The sequence below is a fragment of the Heptranchias perlo genome, chromosome 26 (genome assembly GCF_035084215.1).
Source record: "Heptranchias perlo isolate sHepPer1 chromosome 26, sHepPer1.hap1, whole genome shotgun sequence".
NCBI classification, from domain to species: Eukaryota; Metazoa; Chordata; class Chondrichthyes; order Hexanchiformes; family Hexanchidae; genus Heptranchias; species Heptranchias perlo.
In genome coordinates, this window is record NC_090350.1 from 22,691,921 (window position 1) to 22,714,540 (window position 22,620).

Genomic DNA, 22,620 nt, shown 5'->3' on the forward strand with positions numbered 1-22,620 from the left:
AAGGCTGCAGACAGGACAAGGAGAGATAATGTACCATGGTTAGAGCTATTTTGGTGCTGTAGTTGGGGTGGAAACCAGATCTGAGATTCGAATGGTGAATTTCAGGAAAGATGGGCCCATGTTCACCATGAAGGAGACATGTTCAACGATTTAAGAGACTTGCATTTATAAAGCGTCTTTCACGACCTCAGGCCATCCCAAAGCATTTATAGCCAATTAAGTACTGTTGGAATGTAGTCACTGTCCGAATGTGGGAAACACGGCAGCCAATTTACACACAGCAAGGTGATAATGATCAGATAATTGTTTTTAGTGATATTGGTTGAGGGATAAATATAAGCCAGGACACCGGGGAGAACTCCCCTGCTCATCTTCAAAATAGTGCCACGGAATCTTTTACGCCCACCTGAGATTTAACGTCTCATCCGAAAGACTGTGTCTCCAACCGTGCAGCATACCCTCAGTGCAACACTGGAGTGTCAGTCTAGATCTTGTGCTCAAGTCTCTGGAGTGGGACTTGAACCCACAACTGTTTGATTCACTGAGCCACAGCTGACACCTACAACACTCTCCCTTTTCTGTAAGGTTCTTTTGCTGCACAAGCACTTTAAACAAAAAGTACCGACAGAGGCCTTCAGGTAGAATCTCCCTTATTATTAGGCCAACCTGCTGGTGTTGATTATGAGCAGTGTGCAGCAAGTGCAAACGTAAACAAACTTCAGGACTCCTCCAGAGATACCAAACTGCAACTTTGAACATTTTCTTGTTTTAACCTTGATAAGAGTCCTGTCACTTGTGGCCACATGACTCTTGAATATAAATATCCTTCACTAACTCTGGCATCAACTCAAACTAGAGTAGGGGCAGTTTGTACAACTGCAAAGGGTGCGCTTTTTTCATGTCAAAAGCAGAAAATAAATTTATACACAAACAAATACAAAACTCAGTTTATTTATTTGGACTGAAATTATTTCTAAGGCATTGTTCTAAAAAGTGTAAACGCTTCAAATCCAACAGTAGCTGTACCTAGCCCATACATTGTATACATACTTTTAAATCACACTGAACTATATAGAAATTACTAGAGTTAAGTTTGGTCACAGATGTCTGAACTACTCAGATTTTAGTCAACAACAAGGCCGCATGAAGCAAATCTTGGTAAGACAAATCAGTCACGTAACTAATTTCACTGAGTGTCGAACTGCCTGGCACAATTATCAATTCTGGTAAGTAAAATGAGGTATTACAGTTAGTCATAATAGAATTCACAAGTACATTATCAAAATATTCCCTTTTACAGATTATAGAGCGATATTGTTTTGACATACCCATATGTAATTTTGCTGTATTGAACAAGCTGTGCTCTGATGTAGCTTTCCTTCACGTTATCTTCCACCACTACAGATTACTGATACCAAGCAATCTAGGCAACTACTTTGTATTTTTACCCCACTCAGTCTACAAAAGTTAGGCAGGAATATTGCAGCTTTGACCCGTATTTTATTACTGGTCATCTACATACTGGCCTACTGCTGAAAAGTTTTTATAAAAGTTTAAAATAATTTTTTTTTTTAAAAACAACTAGATGTTTTGTTCGGTTCTTCGTTCTTGCTGAAGCCATAAGGATTCTGAGATTGCCAATACCACAAATCTTGACCTAAAATACAAACAACATTGTTTTTAAATACATTCCAGCATTTAGCTATAGTATAGTACTGATTCAGTCAACTGCCATATGCAGCTTGTAAATTTGCAGCTATAAGTTAAAACTTTGCAATGAAACATCAAGTGCAAGATTTCAAACCGTAAAATTGAGACTAGAAAAAGTGAGGAATACATCGGGTCAGATTTTGCTGGAGCGGGGCATCTCATAGCCTGTCCTGTTAGTTAGACTTGTTCGTGCACGTTTAGGTTTTTAAATTTATTGCCCACAAAGTTATTGGAAGTGAGAGCTGATAACGGCGTAGTGAGGACAACAGGGCATCTGGGACCTTGGTGAACAACGGGGCAAACAGTGTGTCTCCTTAATCAATGAGATTTAAGGATTGAGAAATAAACAGAGGAAGGACTGAGAAGGAGGGTGAATTAGAGTGGGTGAATTCAATGTCTCATCAGGTACAGAAAGAGAAATTAAGTGATGTAAAGAAAAATTGGATTAAGAGGGAGAAAGGAAAAGAAAATTTTAAATTTACATTTTTAAAATCTCCAACAATTCACAACCTAAAAGGAATGAGAGTCCAAACTTAGAATTGTTCACTTTCTGGGCAAGAGGGATTGATTGGCAATCATTAACAATCAACACGTTGTTAAGAGTACTTGCGCTGTTAATTACTAGACTTAACTTTCTGTTGTGCGTTTAATGGGCAATTAATGTTGAAATGCAGCAACTTCATGAAAATCACTGGGAGGTTAAGTGGCAGATACCATTTTTGCAAAGCTAACGGCAGGGTACACAAATCGATCAGCAATTTGTGGCAATTCACGGAGTGTCTTTTCCTCGCCACAAGTTGCTGGCCGATTTGCGCATTAATAACAGTGCGCTTTGTTCAGACGCAGTTATTTTCCCAGCAAAATCTGGGCCGTAGCTCAGCTACCCAATACACTTACATTAAAATGTTGCTTTAATGTAGAACATCAAAATTACATTAAAATCCCAACATTTTATTACATTGAGTACTTACACATCTTATCGATCCCAAACTGTGCCTTCCATCCAAGCTCCTTCTCCGCGAGAGCTGGATTGGCGAAACAGGAACCAACATCACCTCCTCTCCGTGGAACAATCTGATACTTAATCTGCAAAAAAAATAGGGGGGAGAAAACTAAGATTTTGTGTCTGTTAATCTGCGATTCATATGTGGAACAAGTAATTTGGTACAATTAATTCTCAGCCAAGCCAAAAGGTGGCAGCACAGAAGCTTTACTGAATAGCTCTTAACTATTTGTTAAATGATGCTGACATGTACCTCTCTGCCAGAAGCTTTCTCCATCGCTTTCACCATCTGTAGAACAGAGTAACCTGTTCCAGTGCCAAGATTGTACACCTGAACAGAGAGAGCCACATAACTGGTCATTGTGGGGATAAATAGTCTTAGTGTAAGTTAGGTAGTGCTGATAAAGGGGAGAGGTCTTGGGGAGAATAGAAGGATGGGAAAAAGATACAATAGAACTCAAGCAGGGAACTTGAGTGTAAAAGGCAGCAGAGGGAATAGTCTCACAGACTATGAGTACATGGTGGTAAAGCTGTCCAGGGTGCAGCTTCCAATAACAAACCTTGCAGCTGCATTTTTCTTTAAGTTTCTTCAGTGCAGCAATGTGTCCCGTTGCAAGATCCACAACATGAATGTAATCCCTGACACCTAAACAGCAAGACAAAGCTCTTATTTGCCTGCAAACATGTACATTCAGATCCAAAAACAACTTATTTCTTCTTGCTATAATATGCAAAATTGCTCCAGGAACAAAAAGACAGTTTGTTCCCATCATCGTGGTTATGCTCATCAAATGCCCAGAGAAGTTTTAGCTGGAGTGAAAGTAGCATTAAACAGCATTTTAGGTTTATGGATGTTCTCACAACAAAAAGGGGTCATTCATCCTGATTATTTTCTAGAGCAATCCAAAACAAGACCCCACTGCCTGCTTTCTCCCCGTAACCCTGTATGATCATCTCACCTCGTATCCACCCCTGGTATTATCCAGGTGAATCTACACTGTACGCTCTGTAGCTTTAACGTCTTTTCACTCAAAACTGCACACGGTATTCTAATTTTAGCTAACCATTGCCTTGTACAAACTGATCGTAATCTATTTGCACATACTCTATACCCCTATTTATTAAAGCCAGGAGGTATTAGCCTCTATGACTTTAAGTTGCATTCATACTTTCACCTTTGTGCAAGCACAGCACTCTGATCTCAGCTAAGAAACCACTTACATGCACATGAACATTATATATACAGACCCTGATTATCAAACATATTGGCTGAAATTTCCTGCAGAGTTAATTTACCTACGTACGAATGTAAAAACTCGCGTAAAACGAGAACAAATGCAGCACCACCAATGGGTGGCATCTCACCCTCGGAGCCTCTTGCCTCTGCTGCTCCTCTGCGCGTAAATCTACCCCAGCAATTACTGGCGCAAATGCAGGAAGCTTGCGTTACCTGGTCTTTTGCATGGGGGTGGATCTATGTAAACGAGTGGTAGAGGGTTTCAGTGGAAGTATGTCGGTGATTTGACCAACTAAAGTCAATAGAGCTGCTCCAGGGCTGTCCTCCCAATAACCTAAAACACTGGGAGGTACAAAATATGAGGAGTGTACTTGGATCAGAAAGCACTCCCCTTCTGCTGAAGGCTTTTATTTAACTATGAGTACAGCAACAACTTTCATTATATTGAATTCAGTGAATCAGGTTATTCCCCCTTCCCAAAGTTGTTTGAGCCCTCAAAAATTGAATAGCACAAACCCTGTATTCACTTTCTGCTTTACAGCAAATTTACACCAGAAAGACAAATCAAGCCCAATTATAAATAGGCATTTCGAACCAAAAAGGAATGGTAGAATTGAAATTAACCAGAGCTGAAGTGTATGGGAATCCAAATCCCAAAAAAGGCAATTATGTGCAACTTGGCACTGTCTTTAACACTTCATGTTATGTACAATATGCCTCGGTCTACGGATTCAGTGGTAGGTTCCACAGGAGAACTCACCTCCTTGGTAACAACGTAAACCCAATGCCTTACACCATGGTCTGTTGGAGCATCAGTGGGCTGTGCCACCATGCTGATCGGTGCATAACTGAATCAAAGACCACAAGGTAGAGTGCTCTTACCTGTGCCATCACATGTCTCATAGTCATTTCCAAAAACGTTCAGGCACTGCCGACGTCCAATAGCAACCTGAGAAGGAAACCAAACATTTAGCAACATCCATGATGCAGCTGCTACTGCAAGGATAAAGCTTTTCCTGCTTAGGCATATTACAGCTGAACTATTAGTGTGTGAACACATTATAAAAAGAGTTAGCAAATGTTCTGGAGCACAGCAACAAAAAGTGTCATGGAGTGAGACTTGATAACATCTGACCCTTCACTCAACTCAATTCTTGAACCAAGTTATGCCATGCAGGAAAGCACAGAACAAGCTGCAGATGTCATCAGCTCAGTTTTAACTGATTGTTCACCCAGAAGACAATTAGCACAGCTCCGGAAGCAGCACCCCATCCCCAGCAGAAGAGGTGGTGCAGGGCCTAAACAAAGCAAATTAACAAATGAACACACCATTGTCAGGCTGCTTTCATGAGTTGATGTTTCTTTGGTTCAGCACTCAGGGTGAGACAAACTAGTAAACAGGATCATTTCACTCTTTACATTAGAGCATCCTGGGTCATAGCAGAGCACGTCATCCAGAGTAAAGAGCTCCTACACCTATTGAGTGCTTAGAGGATAGCCCTCTTCCTCTGATCAGGGGGTGGGGAGGAGGGGCAGGGGAGAAAAAGGGGAGAATTAGAGCTATACAGAAGCTGTCACTCAAGTTCTGACACTACCTTATCATCACTCCCAGCCTCACTCTATTCAAATTCTCACATTAACAACTTGCTTAACAGACTTTTCAGTTGGTTAGTGAGTCATGACCAAATAATTTATGTTTGTTGATCGAAGGTCAACGATAACTCCAAGTGGCTGCTGACAGAACATGCTACTAGAACAGTGGCAACACCCAATTCCTTTGTAAACTAGGATTCATTTAAAAAGGTCAGAGATCCACCACTATATAGAGCAGTGGTGAAAACCATTTCTGCAGCTCATGACTTGTTCAGTTAAATGATAAAGAAGGGAATTCTCAGGTGGTGTGGGGAACAGGAATAGGAAGAAAGGAGGGACTTTAAAAGTACCAAGAAGGCTCCTACATTTCAGAAAAATGAAAACTGCGTAACAACATTTTATTAGCAGATTTCCAGTTAGTCATAGAAATTACAACACAGAAGGCCAGTCAGCCCTTTGTGTCTGTGCTAACTCTTCAACTGGAGCTATCTGCTCTAATCCCATTTCGCTGCTCTTACCCCATATCTGTTTACATTCTTCTTAAAATGCTTATCCAATTCCCTTTGAAAATACATTGTAGTCCATGCCTCAATAACCACTTGTGGTAAAGCATTCCATAATTTTGGGGGGGAAAAAACATAACTTCCCCCTCAGTTCTTCTAGTACTAAAGTCTTGAGACTGTGTCCCGTTGTTACCAATTCACCAACCAGTGGAAACAATCTTTTGCTACTAACCCTCTTAAAGTCTTTAATGATTTTGAAAAATTCCCTGCATCTTTCCTATTTCAGTGGAAAAGAGTCTAAAATTTTCAAGTCTTTTTTCAAAACTAGAAACTCATTCCTGGTAACATTCAAGTGAATCTTTATTGTACCCTTTCCATGGTACTAATAGCATTCCTATACTGCAGTGCCCAGAACTACACATAATGTGGCCTCATCAACAATTTGTACAAACTGAACATTACTTCTTTGCTTTTACATTCAACACCCCTATGTATAAAACCTACTTGACTTTTTTTTTAAAAAAAGCTTTTGTGACCTGTACACCTACTTTTAAAAGATTTATGAACTACACCCCAGTAGTATCAGTGATGAATAATAATTTATTTCCCAGTCCAAGCACGCATTTGTGGATGTATCACACAGCCAGAGCAAAGGGCTCTGGGGCACATTTCAAGTGCAAAGAAATTATGACTGCACTGGTTACTCAGAGTAAAGTGGCAAGTCCAGCCTTCACTTGCATCTACTATTCAGGAACAATGGTTAAGAATTTTGAATTGCAGGTTTATTCAATCTTCTTGGAGACCAAATTAACAACAACTTTTATATACTTCAAAAAGCACATATATAATTTTAACTATAGGCAAAATATCTTTAGTGCTTTAACATAGTAAAACGTCCCAAAGCGTATCATAGGAGCATAATCTGACAAAAGAATTGACACTAAGCCAAAGAAGGGGACATTAGGACAGGTGACCAAAAGCTTGGTCAAACTGATAGGTTTTAAGGAGCATCTTAAAACCTGAGAGCTGAGGACCTCAGACAGCTGAAGGCACGGCCGCCAACGGTGAGGTGAAGGAAGTCGGGGATGCATATTCTAAAATCTAAGAATGGAAGTGCAAGAGGGCAGTGGGAGAACTGGCATGATTAAATTATCCAAATTAAAAATTTCCACCCCAAAATAAAAATCAACCAAACACACAGCAAACAAAAAACAATACACAGGAGATAATGAACACATTTCAGGACCACTGCTAAAAGTTAAGGCTGTGTCTATAATTATACGGCATTTATGGTTTCTATTAGGAGGAAGTCATAAGCAACATGTTTTATCAAAGTGAAGGGTGTTTTGAGGGGAAAAACATTTTTTCCCCCTCTTCCCACTGTACTCAAATTCTGTGTTCAACTTTTTCTTTAAAATCATTACCTACCTGTGAAACGTATGGCATCAGATTGTTAGGAATACCCTGTGGATCTTCACCTATTTTTCCTGATTCATGTGCCCCAATAGGATTGAAGTATCGAAGCAGAACTGCATTCCAATCCTGAATGGACAATAGTTTGTTAATCACTATTATAAATCCACAGGTTCAAACATGTCTGAGATCCAGGTTCTTGTAAACCTTGCACAAGTGTTGCCTAATTTGAAAAATCATGATACTAAGAATTCATATTCTGCAGTTCTAAAGAGACTGTAAAAAGTTGGCAATAGTGCATCACAAAAGGGAGAGGTTTCTGTACATTTCCTAAGATTTTTGATAAATAGGATAAATCCAACTTAAAGTTGGTTTCAGCCAATTGCACCTTTAAAGAAATCCCTTTGTCTCTGACAGGGAAGGTCGCTAATTCATGTAATTCTACTGGAGAGGAGGGGGTAGAGAAGTATAACCACTTTTAATGCTTTTGTAGAAATGTATTTCTCTACAAGCAAGCGAACAATTAAAGTTAGACAGCATTGGTCCCTAGCGTCGACCACCCATGACTTCATTCCAAGCATCAGAGAATTCCACTGGATCGTTACTGATCTGATATAATCAGGTTAATTGAGAATGAACCCATGACCGACTCCAGTCCAGAGCAGGTCACTGTCCCCTTCTGACCTCAATTCCCATCTTCAGTGCCCGGTTTACGGGAACTTTGTCTCAGAGATGGGCGAGGTGACCAAAGCGCACCTGGTGGCGACAATTAAATGATGACATCATCTTCTCAAGTCCAGTTCTTGTTGTTACATCTGTGTCGCACACAAAGTCGAACCATTTAATTCCCAGCAGTTGCCTCTGATAGCACATAAGAAATGCTTCCAGTCTCTTGATGTCTTGCTTAAGAGGGTCCATTTTTCAGATCCATAGAAAAGTTCTTTACAACTATATTACATTTAAAAGTGATGTGTTAAAGTCCCTGCACCCCAACTTGATCAGGTGAGGGTAAGATAGCTTTGTTAATACTGTCAGAATTATCCACTGTGTTACAGTAGACTGGTCGCAAAGCTAGAAGCTACAGACATAAGCACATAGCAATTAATTCCGCAAGTACAGACAGGAGAGTACTGTACACATACAGCACAGATGGGGGACATCACAACAACTCTGACATTGTTGCAGATGCATTCAACTAATGTTGTATACAACTTGCATGCAGTCTGACAACTTAAAACATGTGCTAATCACTTAGGATGAAAATAAATACCTTTTCTGCACGGCAGAGATCCTTGATAATTTCTTCTATGAAGTATTTTGTTTTTCCATAGGGATTAGTGCAGCTGCCAACAGGATGTGCCTCATCTATCGGCAGGTAAATGGGATCTCCGTATACAGTTGCTGAACTGCTGAATACAATGTCTTTCACATCATGTTCTCTCATGGTCTAAAGCAGCAAAAAAGAAACAAACTTTTTTAAACGAACCTTTCTCTGAGTTTTTTAAAAAAAGGTCATTTAATGCCATCTTAACAGCTTTTTGGGTAGCTGACACACGTGTACGCACACACACACAGGCGTGACATCTCATTTCTCAATGACAGGTTTTTCCAATTTGTGGTGATTATTAATCCTTCAGCATACAAGTCACAGATTGACAGAACATTCGTATAAGCAGCATCTGCACCGAGAACTTGCCAGAAAATGTACACCAAACTTCAAAGTTTTAAAGATTCTTGAAAGTGCCCTGGAATTTGGCTGCAATTTTATCTCAGAACTCACCTGACAAATCACTTGAGCTTCCACCTTCATATTTATGACAGACCTAAATCCAGTCTCTAGTTACTAACTCAAAATCACCCAGTTCTCTATTTTAAATATGTTTTAACAAAGTTTTTGAAAAGTCATTCATCCAACAGTTTGAAAATCACATTGCTTGATTACAGTCCTACCATAGTTTATGGGTAAAAGTAGTTCAAGTGCAGACCTACCATGCTTTAAAGAGTAAAACAGGTCACAATTTTTTATACCCAACGTCTGCATTTAAAAGTTAATAAAACTACACTGCTAATGGACGCTACGCTTGTGCTGATTTTTTTTTTAAAAAGTAGATGATAATAGGAACATGAGTAGGCCATTCAGCCCCTCGTGCCTGCTCCGCCATTTGATAAGATCATGGCTGATCTGTGATCTAACTCCATATACCTGCCTTTGGCCCATATCCCTTAATACCTTTGGTTGCCAAAAAGCTATCTATCTCAGATGTAAATTTAGCAATTGAGCTAGTATCAATTGCCGTTTGCGGAAGAGAGTTCCAAACTTCTACCGCCCTGTGTGTGTAGAAATGTTTTCTAATCTCGCTCCTGAAAGGTCTGGCTCTAATTTTTAGACTATAATGAACTTGATAAATATATTTTCTGAAAACATCCAGTAATATACATCTCCAATTTGTGTATATAGTCTCCATATCTGAGCGGCCAGCAAAAATAAAACAAGACCTCATCCAAAGCTTCTTTCAAGGACACAAACTAATTAAAATATGCAGAAGGGCAGTGATAGACTGTGACTGATTTCTTCCCATCGCTGTGGGTACAAATCTTCAATCACTAATGGCACATCACAACCATACACCACATAATATATGTTACTAGATCACTATTTTAGTCTTTTGTGAAAAAGCAGCTGCCCCAATGGCTCAGCTGGTATTTGCCCTGCTCAATGTGGGACTCACATACAGTAAAGGAAGGTCCCAGGCTCAATCCTGCCTCTGTGTTGTTAGCAATGGTGGGGGTGTTATGCTTAATCTCAGCGCGCTTGGGCTAGGGTGGAGGGGAATAAAATGTCAGCTGGGGTTTCCGCTTCTCATCAGTATCCAGTAAGTCCGGTTGGAAAGTGCTTGTATGTAAACACTGGCTAAGAACAGATTTGGGATCAGCTATGATCACTGCCCCCTCCCTTGGGTCAATTAGCTTGCTGGAACCTGATATCTGGGTTCATACACGAGGAATAATGGTCTTCACAAGGTACCAGAGAGCTGTCTGCACCTCCAGGAACATAGGAACAGGAGTAGGCCATTCAGTCCCTCAAACCTGTCCCGCCATTCAATTAGATCACGGATGATCTGTGCCTCAACAGCTTTTTTTTTTTTGGGGGGGGGGGGGGGGGGGAGGAAAAAGAGTTCCAGATTTCCATTACCCTTTGTGTGAAGAAATTGCTTCCTGATTTCACCCCTGAATGGCCTAGCTCTAATTTGAAGGTTATGCTCCCTTGTTCTGGACTTCCATCTCCCCCCGCCCCACTCAGGAAATAGTTTCTCTCGATCTACCCTAGCAAATCCTTTAATTATCTCAAACCCTCAATCTTCTATACTCAAGGGAATACAAGACTAGCCTTTGCAACCTGTCCTCATAATTTAACCGTTTTAGCCCCAGTATCATTCTGGTGAATCTGTGCTAAACCGCTCCAAGGGCCAATACATCCTTCCTGAAGTTCGGTGCCCAGAACTGAACACAATACTCCAGATGTGGTCTCATCAGAGCATTACACAACTGTAGCATAACTTCTACCCCTTTGTATTTCAGCCCCCTTGAGATAAAGGCTAAGATTCCATTAGCCTTTTAAATTATTTTTGTACCTGTCCATTAGTTTGTAGTGATCTCTGTACATGGACCCCCCCGCCTCCCTCCATGTACAACCATTTAGAAAATACTGTGTCTTAGGTCCAAACTGGACGACCTCACACTTCCCCACACTGAACTCCACCTGCCATAATTTTGCCCACTCACTTAATCTATTCATGTCCCTTTGCAACTTTCTGCTCCCACCTACACTAACTGTACCACCTAACTTAGTGTCGTCAACAAACTTTGGATAGGTTCTACCCTAGCATGAGTCAGTACCTTCTGAAGAGGAGAGAAGGAAAAATCATATTCCATGAACTAAACGATGTTCAAAGTCTGGGTTTTATCTTGCAGCAGGAACTAGCCCATATCTTACTGACACTTTAATTGTCAATGGGTAATAAAGAGAAAAGGCCACAACCCAGAACACGATGCTCTCATTTCCCACAGAAGCTTATTCTACAGATCAATGGATCATCACCTTCCTGACTCAGCACACTCACCTCCAGTAGTTTAATTGTTCCCGTCAGGTTGACTTTATAATAAAGAAGAGGCTTCTGGACAGACTCTCCCACAGCCTTCAACCCCGCAAAATGGATCACAGCCGAGAAACTGTGCTGGAAAAAAACATGCAATCCCAATTACTAAAAATGTACTACTTTCAGTTGTTGTAATCATCACGTCTACTCATACTTGGAGAACTTTTTAAGCATAAACCTCTCCCAGAAGCATTCTGAATGGGAATTAGAAGTACTGCAATGGAGTGAAAATATCAATTGAATCTATAAGTAGGGTGAAGAAATATTCAAATTATCGATAAAAACACCAATAAGCTTTTTCAATTTAGTATTGGTGATCAAGCCCTAAATGACTTCTGCATACCTGCTATCAGTCAATCAATCAAGAGGGTATGATAGCATAGTGGTTATGTTATTGGACTGGTAATCCAGAGGCCTGGACTAATAATCCAGAGACATGAGTCAAATCCTGCCACGACAGCTGGGAAATTTAAATTCAGTTCATTAAATTTTTTTTTTAAATCTGGAATAAAAAACTAGTATCAGCAATGGTGACCACGAAACTATTGGATTGTCATAAAGACCCACCTGGTTCACTGATGTCCTTTAGGGAAGGTTACCTGCCGTCCTTACCCGGTCTGGCCTATACGTGACTCCAGACCCACAGCAATGCGGTTGATTCTTAACTCTAAAATGGCCTAGCAAGCCACTCAGTTGTACAATCCCACTACAAAACGACATAAGAATAAAACCAGACAGACCACCAGGCACCGGACCACTAGGCACTGGACATACAAAGGCAAGCCAAGCCCAGTCGACCCTGCAGAGTCCTCCTCACTAACATCTGGGGACGTACCAAAATTGGGAGAGCTGTCCCACAGACTGGTCAAGCAACAGCCTGACATAGCCACACTCAGACACATGCCTTTCAGCCAACATCCCAGACTCCACAATCACCATCCCTGGGTCTGTCCTGCCGGTGGGACAGGACATACCAAAGGTGGCAGCACAGTGGTATACAGTCAGGACAGAGACCCTGGGAGTCCTCAACATCGACTCCGGACCCCATGACGTCTCATGGCACCAGGTCAAACATGTGCAAGGAAACCTCCTGCTGATTACCACCTACCGCCCTCCCTCAGCTAATGAATCAGTACTCCTCCATGTTGAGCACCACTTGGAGGAAGCACTGAGGGTAGTAAGGGTACAGAATGTACTCTGGCTGGGGGAATTCAATGTCCATCACCAAGAGTGGCTCGGTAGCACCACTACTGACCGAGTCCTGAAGGACATAGCTACCAGACATGGTTTGCAGCAGGTGGTGAAAGAACCAACACAAAGGATCGCGTCCTCACCAATCTACCTGTCGCAGATGCATCTGTCCATGACAGTATTGGTGGGAGTGACCACCGCACAGTCCTTGTGGAGACGAAGTCCTGTCTTCACATCGAGAACATCATCCATCATGTTGTGTGGCACTACCACCGTTGCGGAAAACCATAAAGAGATGCCTGACCATATTAACTTTTTAATACACCTAAACCATAAATGTGGACTTGACCATATTACTTTCCTAATACCCTTAAAACCAAAAAAAAAGAAATGCATGATGGATAAGTTGACCATGTTAACTGACCAGCTGAATATAATAGAAAGCTTACGTTTTAGTTCTCACCAAAGACAGACAGAAGCGCTATTGTTCGCTTATATTGATAACTGTCTGACTAACAGAAATGAATGACCATATAGCCTCAAGACTAGGTACAGACCCACTGATAAGAAAGACTGTCTATTAAGGAAAATTACTTTCCCAGACAGTGTTTAAAAAATCACGAGGCAGTCATGAGGAACCAGAGGGTGGGTTCCCTATTTTGATTGACTATCCACTTGAACCAATAAAGAATGTACATGTACGCCCATATTCTATGACAGGTAGACATTACTAATTAAACTGTATAAATGTGAACTGTTTCCTTTGTTCAGTGAAGAGGTTGTTCTGACCATTGTTCAGAATACTCTTCCCTTGTATACAAGTTTCTTTTAATAAATTCTTACTTGTCTGAAAATAAGTGTTTGGAGTTAATGCATTGTATACAATAGGTAATAAGTTTAAGTTTAAGTTTTCGACACCATGCTAAATGGGATAGATTCAGAACAGATTTAGCAGCTCAAAACTGGGCATCCATGAGGCGCTGTGGGCCATCAGCAGCAGCAGAATTGTATTCCACCACAATCTGTAATCTCATGGCCCAGCATATTCCTCACTCTACTATTACCAACAAGCCAGGGGATCAACCCTGTTTCAATGAGTGTAGAACAGCATGGCAGGAGCAGCACCAGGCATACCTAAAAATGACATGCCAACCTGGTGAAGCTACAACGCAAGACTACATGCATGCTAAACAGCGGAAGCAGCACGCTATAGACAGAGCTAAGCGATCCCACAATCAACGGATCAGATCAAAGCTCTACAGTCCTGCCACATCCAGTTGTGAATGGTGGTGGACAATTAAACAACTAACAGGAGGAGGAGGAGGCTCTGTAAACATCCCCATTCTCAACGATGGTAGAGCCCAGCACGTGAGTGCAAAAGACAAGGCTGAAGCGTTTGCAACCATCTTTAGCCAGAAGTGCCGAGTGGATGATCCATCCAGGCCTCCTCAATATATCCCCATCATAGAAACCAGTCTCCAGCCAATTCGATTCACTCCATGTGAAATCAAGAAATGGTTGAGTGCACTGGATACAGTAAAGGCGATGGGCCCCGACAACATCCCGGCTGTAGTGCTGAAGCCTTGTGCTCCAGAATCAGCCACGCCTCTAGAAGCTGTTCCAATACAGCTACAACATTGACATCTACCCGACAAAGTGGAAAATTGCCCAGGCATGTCCCGTCCACAAAAAGCAGGACAAATCCAATCCAGTCAATTACCACCCCATCAGTCTACTCTCAATCATCAGCAAAGTGATGGAAAGTGTCGTCGACAGTGCTATCAAGTGGCACTTGCTCACCGGAGCTCAGTTTGGGTTCCGCCAGGACCACTCTGCTCCAGACCTCATTACAACCTTGGGGTCCAAACATGGACAAAAGAGCTGAATTCCAGAGGTGAGGTGAGAGTGACTGCCCTTGACATCAAGGCAGCATTTGACCGAGTGTGGCATCAAGGAGCCCTCGTAAAATTGAAGTCAGTGAGAATCAGGGGGAAAACTCTCCAGTGGCTGGAGTCATACCTTGCACAAAGGAAGATGATAGTGGTTGTTGGAGGGCAATCATCTCAGCCCCAGGACATTGCTGCAAGAGTTCCTCAAGGCAGTGTCCTTGGCCCAACCATCTTCAGCTGCTTCATCAATGATCTTCCCTCCATCATAAGGTCAGTGGGGACGTTTGCACAGTGTTCAGTTCCATTTGCAATCCCTCCAATAATGAAGCAGTCCGTGCACACATGTAGCAAGACCTGGACAACATCCAGGCCTGGGCTGATAAGTGGCAAGTAACATTCGCGCCAGACAAGTGCCAGGCAATGACCATCTCCAACAAGAGAGAGTCTAACCACCTCCCCTTGACATTCAACGGCATTTCCATCGCCGAATCCCCCACCATCAACATCCTGGGGGTCACCATTGACCAGAAACTTAACTGGACCAGCCATATAAATACTGTGGCTACAAGAGCAGGTCAGAGGCTGGGTATTCTGCCACGAGTGACTCACCCCGACTCCCCAAAGCCTTTCCACCATCTACAAGTCACAAGTCAGGAGAGAGATGGAATACTCTCCACTTGCCTGGATGAGTGCAGTTCCAACAACACTCAAGCTCAACACCATCCAGGATACAGCAGCCCGCTTGATTGGCACCCCATCCACCACCGGCGCACCGTGGCTGCAGTGTGTACCATCTACAAGATGCAATGCAGCAACTCGCCAAGGCTTCTTCGACAGCACCTCCCAAACCCACGACCCCTACCACCTAGAAGGACAAGGATAGCAGGTGCATGGGAACACCACCTGCACGTTCTCCTCCAAGTCGCACACCATCCTGACTTGGAAATATATCACCGTTCCTTCATTATTGCTGGGTCAGAATCCTGGAACTCCCTACCTAACAGCACTGTGGGAGAACCTTCACCACACGGACTGCAGCGAGGCGGATCACCACCATCTTCTCAAGGGCAACTAGGGATGGGCAATAAATACTGGCTTTGCCAGTGACGCCCATATCCCAAGAATGAGTAAAAAAAAGTTTTTTAAAAAAAAAAATCACAAGTACACAAACATATTTAATTTAAGATCCTTGTAGCTGTCAGAGGAGAGGCTTTCCTGCATGACGGTAAGCTGCATTCAAACCCAAGTCCCTGAACAGAAAGGATTGCACGTAACTCGCTACACCCCCCCACACTAAACAATTAAACCAATAGAGTAAAACCACAGGGCTCAATCTTCTTACAGGATAATCACAGTGCTGAAATTCATGACCTTCTGATTGAAAGCTGTATTCTTGCTTAAGGTTTTGTGCATGAACCAGAGTGCTCCAAAATACTATGAGAACAAACTTGCATGTGTACAGCACCTTTCACAGCCGCAGGATATCCCAACGTGCTTCGTGGCCAATAAAGTACTTTAAGTGCAGTCATTGTTGTAATGTACGACAATGACTGATTTACGCCCAACTTCCAACACTGCACGTGTCAGATCTCAACCTGGGGATGAAAGGGTACAAAATTGTAGGCACTTTATTTAGGTTGGGGGGGGGGGGGGAAAGAGGAGGAAATGACCTCTTAATCCATTGTAAGGACCTCACAACATACATTGCTAAACCTTCACTGAATCCTAAAGATAGGAATAGCTGATTATAGGTATTTGGATTCAGATTGATACCTCTCTGAAGAGATTATGCAGAGCAGATTCATCTAGTAGATCGATTTCTCGGAAGATTATGTCTGTTCCTGTGATCTCCCTCACACGGCGAATGCTTTCAGGAACTCCATTCTCACCTAGATTACAAAAAAAGCCATGTAACTTTTGCCAATTATGTAATCTGGTCATCCTCAGAATGAGGTCACTCCCTGGAAGGAACAGCAAGTTTATCAAGTAGCTGGCCAGTAAGTAGGGTTGCCAACTGTTGGACGTATTCCTGGTGGTTTGATTGAGTGATGATTGATTGCAAGTCGATTGCCCACAGTTTGTAAACATTCCTGCATTTACCTTATAGAAGTTGGCTGTCTTTACATACATAGAATCATGCCCAGCAAGAGTTAGTGTCCTCAAGAGGTGGGGAAAAAAGTGAAATGGAAAAATAAATGCTTATTTGAGCTTTCAGGTTCCATAGTCATGAGCAGAAGGAAATCAGCACCTTATTTGAAACTGTACAACTGTAGCACTGTCAAGCAGGATTCTTGGACTACTGATTTTTCTTTTTAAAAAGCAGTTAGGCATGTACTATCCATGCAGATTCTAGTTGTCTTTCAATTAGGTGTCTGCCATGTGGTAGCACTATCGTCACTGAGTTAGAAGGTTGTAGGTTCAAGTCCCACTCCAGAGACTTGAGCATAAAATCTATGCTAACACTTCAGTGCAGTACTGAGGGAGTGAGATGTTAAACAGAGGCCTCGTCTGCCCTTAAGTGGATATGAAAGATCCTATGGCACTATTTTGAAGAGCAGGGGAATTCTCCCCAGTGCCCTGGCCAATTTTATCCCTCAACCAACGTCATATCTGCATCAACTTTAGTGTCAATTATACACTGAGTATAGACTGATGCAAAAGTAGTCATTTTAAACCTCCACCATGTCCTAGAGTCCACTTGAATTTGCTCTGAGGAATCCTTTAGCCGCCCTTTGTCGCCCCCTAACTCCTAACGTAACTCAATAAAGATTTTACTATTGCCACCACAGTTATCCATCACTTTCATTTCCACTAACCTTTTGCTTACTCTAATAGTAGCTTTTATTACCTAAAGCTAAGCATGATAAATTCCCTATTCTCGAGAGTTGTTTTCTTTTATGTACAAGTATGTCTGCTTCCGTCTGACTGGATTTACTAAGTGCTTTTCTTTGACTTTAGGGACATGTATGGCTTTCTTTTGCATTAAGCATATTCCATTTCTAATCTTTATTAGTACTATCCCTGCCAAGTTGGGTTGCCCAATCAATTGGATTTAAGTCCTCTGCCATTTCTGCTAATTGAGCCCTCAAGATCCAGTACTAGCATTGAATTTTTGGCCATTTTTTAAACGACTAATCAGGGTGAATCTAATAATATTTTGGTCACTAGTGCCCAGGTGTTCTCTCAAATGGATGTCATTGGCTTACACTTAAATTGGTTCCCGGTCCACCAACACCTCAAAATTAAAATTCTCATCTCTGTAACCTCCTCCAGCCCTATAACCCTCTGAGAACTCTAAGTTCATCCAATTCTGGCCTCTTGTGCATCCCTGACTTCCTTTGTCCAACCGTTGGCGGCCGTACCTTCAGCTTTCGTTTCCCTAAGCTCTGGAATTCCCTTCCTAAACCTCTCTCTCCTCCTTTAAGATACTCCTTCAAACCTACCTCCTTGAACTCACCTGTTCGCATGTCTCCTTCTTTGGCTAGGAGTCAATTTTTTTTTTCTGATTATGCTCCAGTGAAGCGCCTTGGGATGTTTTAGTACGTTGAAGGTGCTATATTAATGCAAGTTGTTGTCTGATACTATATCAAGGTCATTACTAAAGACTAAATCAAGTACTTGATATTAATCCAGTCTCCTCTTAACATGCTGTTAGAAAACAGTCATTTACTAGTTACTATAACATTTTTCATGGCTGCCAATGATCTCCAACTTTCCATTTTTCTCATCGGTTCTTGGGGTAATGTTTTGTGAGCAAAAGCAGCTCTACAGTATTTTACCCAGAAGGTTGTTCTTGATGCGAGAGCCTAAACTGTCAACTAGTTATTCGACATCACAGCCAAGCCACACATAGAATTATAGAATATACAGCACAGAACCAGGCCATTCAGCCCAACTGGTTCATGCCAGTGTTTATGCTCCACATGAGCCTCCTCTCAGCCCTCCGTCTAACCCTATCAGCATAACCTTCTATTCCTTTCTCCCTCGTATTTATCCAGCTTCCCCTTAGATGCATTTATGCTATTCGCCTCCAACTACTCCTTGTGGTACCAACTTCCACTCCCTGGGTAAAGAAGTTTCTCTTGAATTCCCTGTTGGATTTATTAGTGACACTTATATTTATGGGCCCCAGTTTTGGTTTCCCCCATGAGCATACACAAACAAGTGGCAGACAACAAGTATAAAGAAATACAAAATCTTTCTCTACCTCGGATTGCATTGTGAAAGTTGTCAATCACAACCGGAATGTATCCTGCTTTAACCAGCTCAATCACACAGTGACTACCGATGTAACCAGCTCCACCTGTCACTAGGATCTTCTCTGCTGCCATTTGCTATAAGAAATCAAAATGATTCAGAATAAGATGTTTTCAATATTCAATTATAGCAAAAATTCTTTCAGTAACATAATCAAGTTTCTCTCTGATTACCATCAATGTTTGTTTTTTTGTTAATATTAAGTGGCACAAAGTATAGCTGTTAAAAAAAGGGCTCTTATTTATGATTTACTCCTCAAATCAATAAGGTTCTTAAACATTGAAGGCAGGTGTCATAGATTTATTAAGCATATAGTACATGCAATAGCACTGAAACATACACTTAAAAGGATGTACTTACAACTGCGCCTAATGGTTTGGTTAGGGATTTGAACATGTTACAGTTCTGAGCTCAGTATCTTAGGCCTTTATGAATCCAAATACCCATTACAAAATGCTAGTTTTTAGACATTTCTCTCACCCCCTCTACATGACAATCCACACGTTTTTCCATCACGTGATTATGCAGAAGTTAAAATACAACTCCATATAAGGAGAATTTAATTGACTTATCCCTGATCAATAACTTTAGTTTTCCTTACATAACTAGCTCTTTTTCCATTCGGATAACAAGTATAACTCCCTTACTTTGTTATCTTATGAAGTTTCACTCTTATTCCATATAATTGCTATTCAACCAAGTGAAACCTTTCATTATAAATCAGTTTTTGTTTCTGTATCATTTGTACAAATTAAAAAAGGATGTTGCATGCCCAGATATTTTCCTTTGCAGAACTGTTTTCCCCACACTGTAATCAAATGATTAAAGTTCTCTGAAACTTATAAATCACTTTGCAATGGCATCCTGAAACTGACCAGTGCTGTAGGGTCAGTCCTGCCCCCAACAGCCCAGTGGTACTTTAAATTGACATTCATCCCTGTTTCACAGACAAAGGCTAAGGGTTAACACTACAATATAAAGAGAAATCAATAGTAGTATAACATTAGTAGACTTCAGGACAGCCTGATTAACCCTTTCCTTACAGTCTCCCTTTTGTGTTTGGAATATCTACAGCCAACACTAAACATTATTTCACTGCATCATGTATCTATCTCGATCTATTCTATTACACAGATCTCTGGTTTTACATAACATATCAAAAATATTATATTACACATTGGATAGTGAACAAGGTTTAAAACCTATTTCTCCCCATGAACTTCCACATATCAAAAAGTCATCACCTTGAATTAAAAGATCCTCCACTACTCCCTTAGTTATCCATATTGGGGATAATTTTAATAGCATGATTTGTAGGTCAACACTTACATACATAAAGAGTGCACTTTTATCCTTTACTTGTATTACAGCTGTTCTTAATCAAAAACAGATGGGTAGGGGCAAGGCAGTAACTACTGCTTACAGGGAGCACTTTAAAAGTGTCAGTGAATTTCCAATTTGGATTTGCACAAGTCACTTTCTACACTGATGAAGGAACCCATCCGAAACAACCTGTCTTTCTTCATGGATGCTATGCAATTCAAGCAACCGTTTGAACCAGTTTACTCTTTTTGTATCCTCCATTCTAAATCAGATCAACAGGGTTCCACCATGTAAGAAAAGATGGAAGTAGACATTCCTTCCAGCTGACCTCACAGGGCAACGTAAAGAGGTTAGATAATCAATCAAACGCCGGATTCACGCTGATGGGAATCTCTTTAAAAAAGACATTCAAAAGATACCAAATTTACAGCAACCAGGCTCACGTGAAGCTCCACACTTATATTTCACCAAACTATCATGCAAGCCCTTCCCAAGCGGCCCTTTTAAATCCAAATTCTGGCATTCGCTTCCTGATTATAAACGCTTGGATTGTCTAAACAGGGAGAACGTCCGCGTACCCTCACACCACAAGCTTGGTTTCAATTGATTGAAATCCCCAGTCGCCGCCGCCAGTCTGCTCGACGATGCAGAATGAATGAGTTCGTTGTAAGGCTCAGCCACCAGGAAGCAACCTGCTCTGTACAGGAATACTGACGTGGCCGGAACCAGCGCTGCAAGGCACAGCGAGCCAGGGACTACCGACTCCGGGGCCGACCTGTAGGGTTAACATGCAAGGGGGGGGTCAGGTAGCGGTACCTGGAGACCGGACACGGTCCCGGCACTGGACCCGGGGACTCCGCTGCGGCGGCTCCTGTATCAGCTGCTCCCGGCTTCCCAGGGGCAGAGCGAACCCCACCCACCCTGCATTCACCTATAGCCAGAGGGTAACAAGCCGCATAGAAAGCCCAGTGCCACTGCCACCTCCAGGGAAAGGACCGCGAGTGGCAGATCCTGAACCCGGGCTCCGGTAAACCGATCGCCCGCCCCAGCCGAGTCTCACCTTGTCTTGTGTGTGTGGCTCTCTCTCTTACACTGCGCGTGCGCAGCGCCTCTCCACGCCACGCATGCGCACCTCACCCCGAAGCCATTTCAACCGCTATGCGCATGCTCAGCATTGTTTATGCAAAGAATGGCGATCGCAGCTTTACTCCGCATGCGTACACTGTCCCATGGTGGCGCTACAATTTGGAGGTTTCTGATATCAGTAGGTTGCATTGTACGTGGTCGGTGTATGTCCACCGAGTGGGAGTCTTTCAGTTGGTGAAAAAGTGTGACTTCTCCCTTTTTAGGGATTCAACCGTTTACGTTTTATACTAGAACGTTGCATGCAAACACTTGTTAATATCTACAACAAGCAGTGACATTAATACAACTGATTAAAGGACAATTCTATCCCCAGCAATATATCCAACTTTTACAAAGTAGAATATTTCTCTTTTTCTACCAAATTTCTCCTCCACCCCCCCCCCCCAAAGTTGTTGACTCCTTATTAGAATACAATTCCACAGGCAGCCTCCAGTACATTGACCTGTCTAGGCTCATGCATGGGTATTCAACCACGAGGAACCTTTCAACCAAGCCTGGATTTCCTCACCCAACTTTCACACATGCATTTCCAGCTCGATAGCAATCAGCAGTGAGAACCTGCGCAATATCCCCCCCCCCCCTTCATCGACCCAGGGATGCTGATGCCACTTGGAATATCCCTACCATCACCCTGTCTTAGATTGGACTCGAATGATCTTCACCCACCCACCCAATGCTTAGCCTTCTGACACTGTTTACATATGCACATTGACCAGGCAAAGTACTCCATGGGGTCCTTAGAACTGTAACCAAACATGCAGTCAAATACTTCAAGGGGGGAGGGGGGGGAAAGAGAAAAAAATTGGCAAAAAAATAATTGTTACTTCAATGGAAACCTGAGACTTACCAAAACCACAAAGCCAGAGCAGTGCAATCCACTACAAAACTTTTCTCTGAACAGCCAGCAGGAGGCACAATTTCAGACAATGCAGCATTTCCAATTAACTGATGTAGAGATATCTTTCAGACACATATTTGGAAACCTTGACTGTGAAAATAGGTACAAAAGTTTAATTGCAGTTTCTAAGTTTGTACCAAACTCTCAATCTTTGATAACTTTTGAAATTAATTTTGCAACAGGCTGACCATCAAATGCACTGACAGTGGTACACTGCTGAATTTTTGTAATATTTTTGTTTTGAGTATTTTTACTTGAGCAGTGAATTTTGAACACATGAACAGGGAACCAGCTAGGAGG

General features: G+C 42.0%; 1 protein-coding gene across 2 annotated transcripts; it reads right to left on the reverse strand.

Annotated features, from left to right (window-relative positions):
* Positions 1–935: 935 nt before the first annotated feature.
* On the reverse strand, positions 936–22,350 carry gale (UDP-galactose-4-epimerase). 2 transcript variants are annotated; one of them, XM_068006518.1, is made up of 11 exons: positions 22,270–22,350; positions 18,904–19,030; positions 16,470–16,585; positions 11,581–11,694; positions 8,730–8,906; positions 7,475–7,588; positions 4,833–4,899; positions 3,274–3,359; positions 2,967–3,044; positions 2,682–2,796; positions 936–1,657 (listed from the first exon to the last, which is right to left on the reverse strand). In XM_068006518.1, exons 2-11 carry the CDS (start codon positions 19,025–19,027, stop codon positions 1,572–1,574), a joined length of 1,077 nt encoding a protein of 358 aa, XP_067862619.1. In that variant the 5' UTR covers positions 19,028–19,030; positions 22,270–22,350; the 3' UTR covers positions 936–1,571. The 2 variants fall into 2 exon arrangements, with proteins under 2 accessions (XP_067862619.1, XP_067862618.1); XM_068006517.1 differs by lacking the exon at positions 22,270–22,350 and adding an exon at positions 21,337–21,417.
* Between the last annotated feature and the right edge of the window lie 270 nt (positions 22,351–22,620).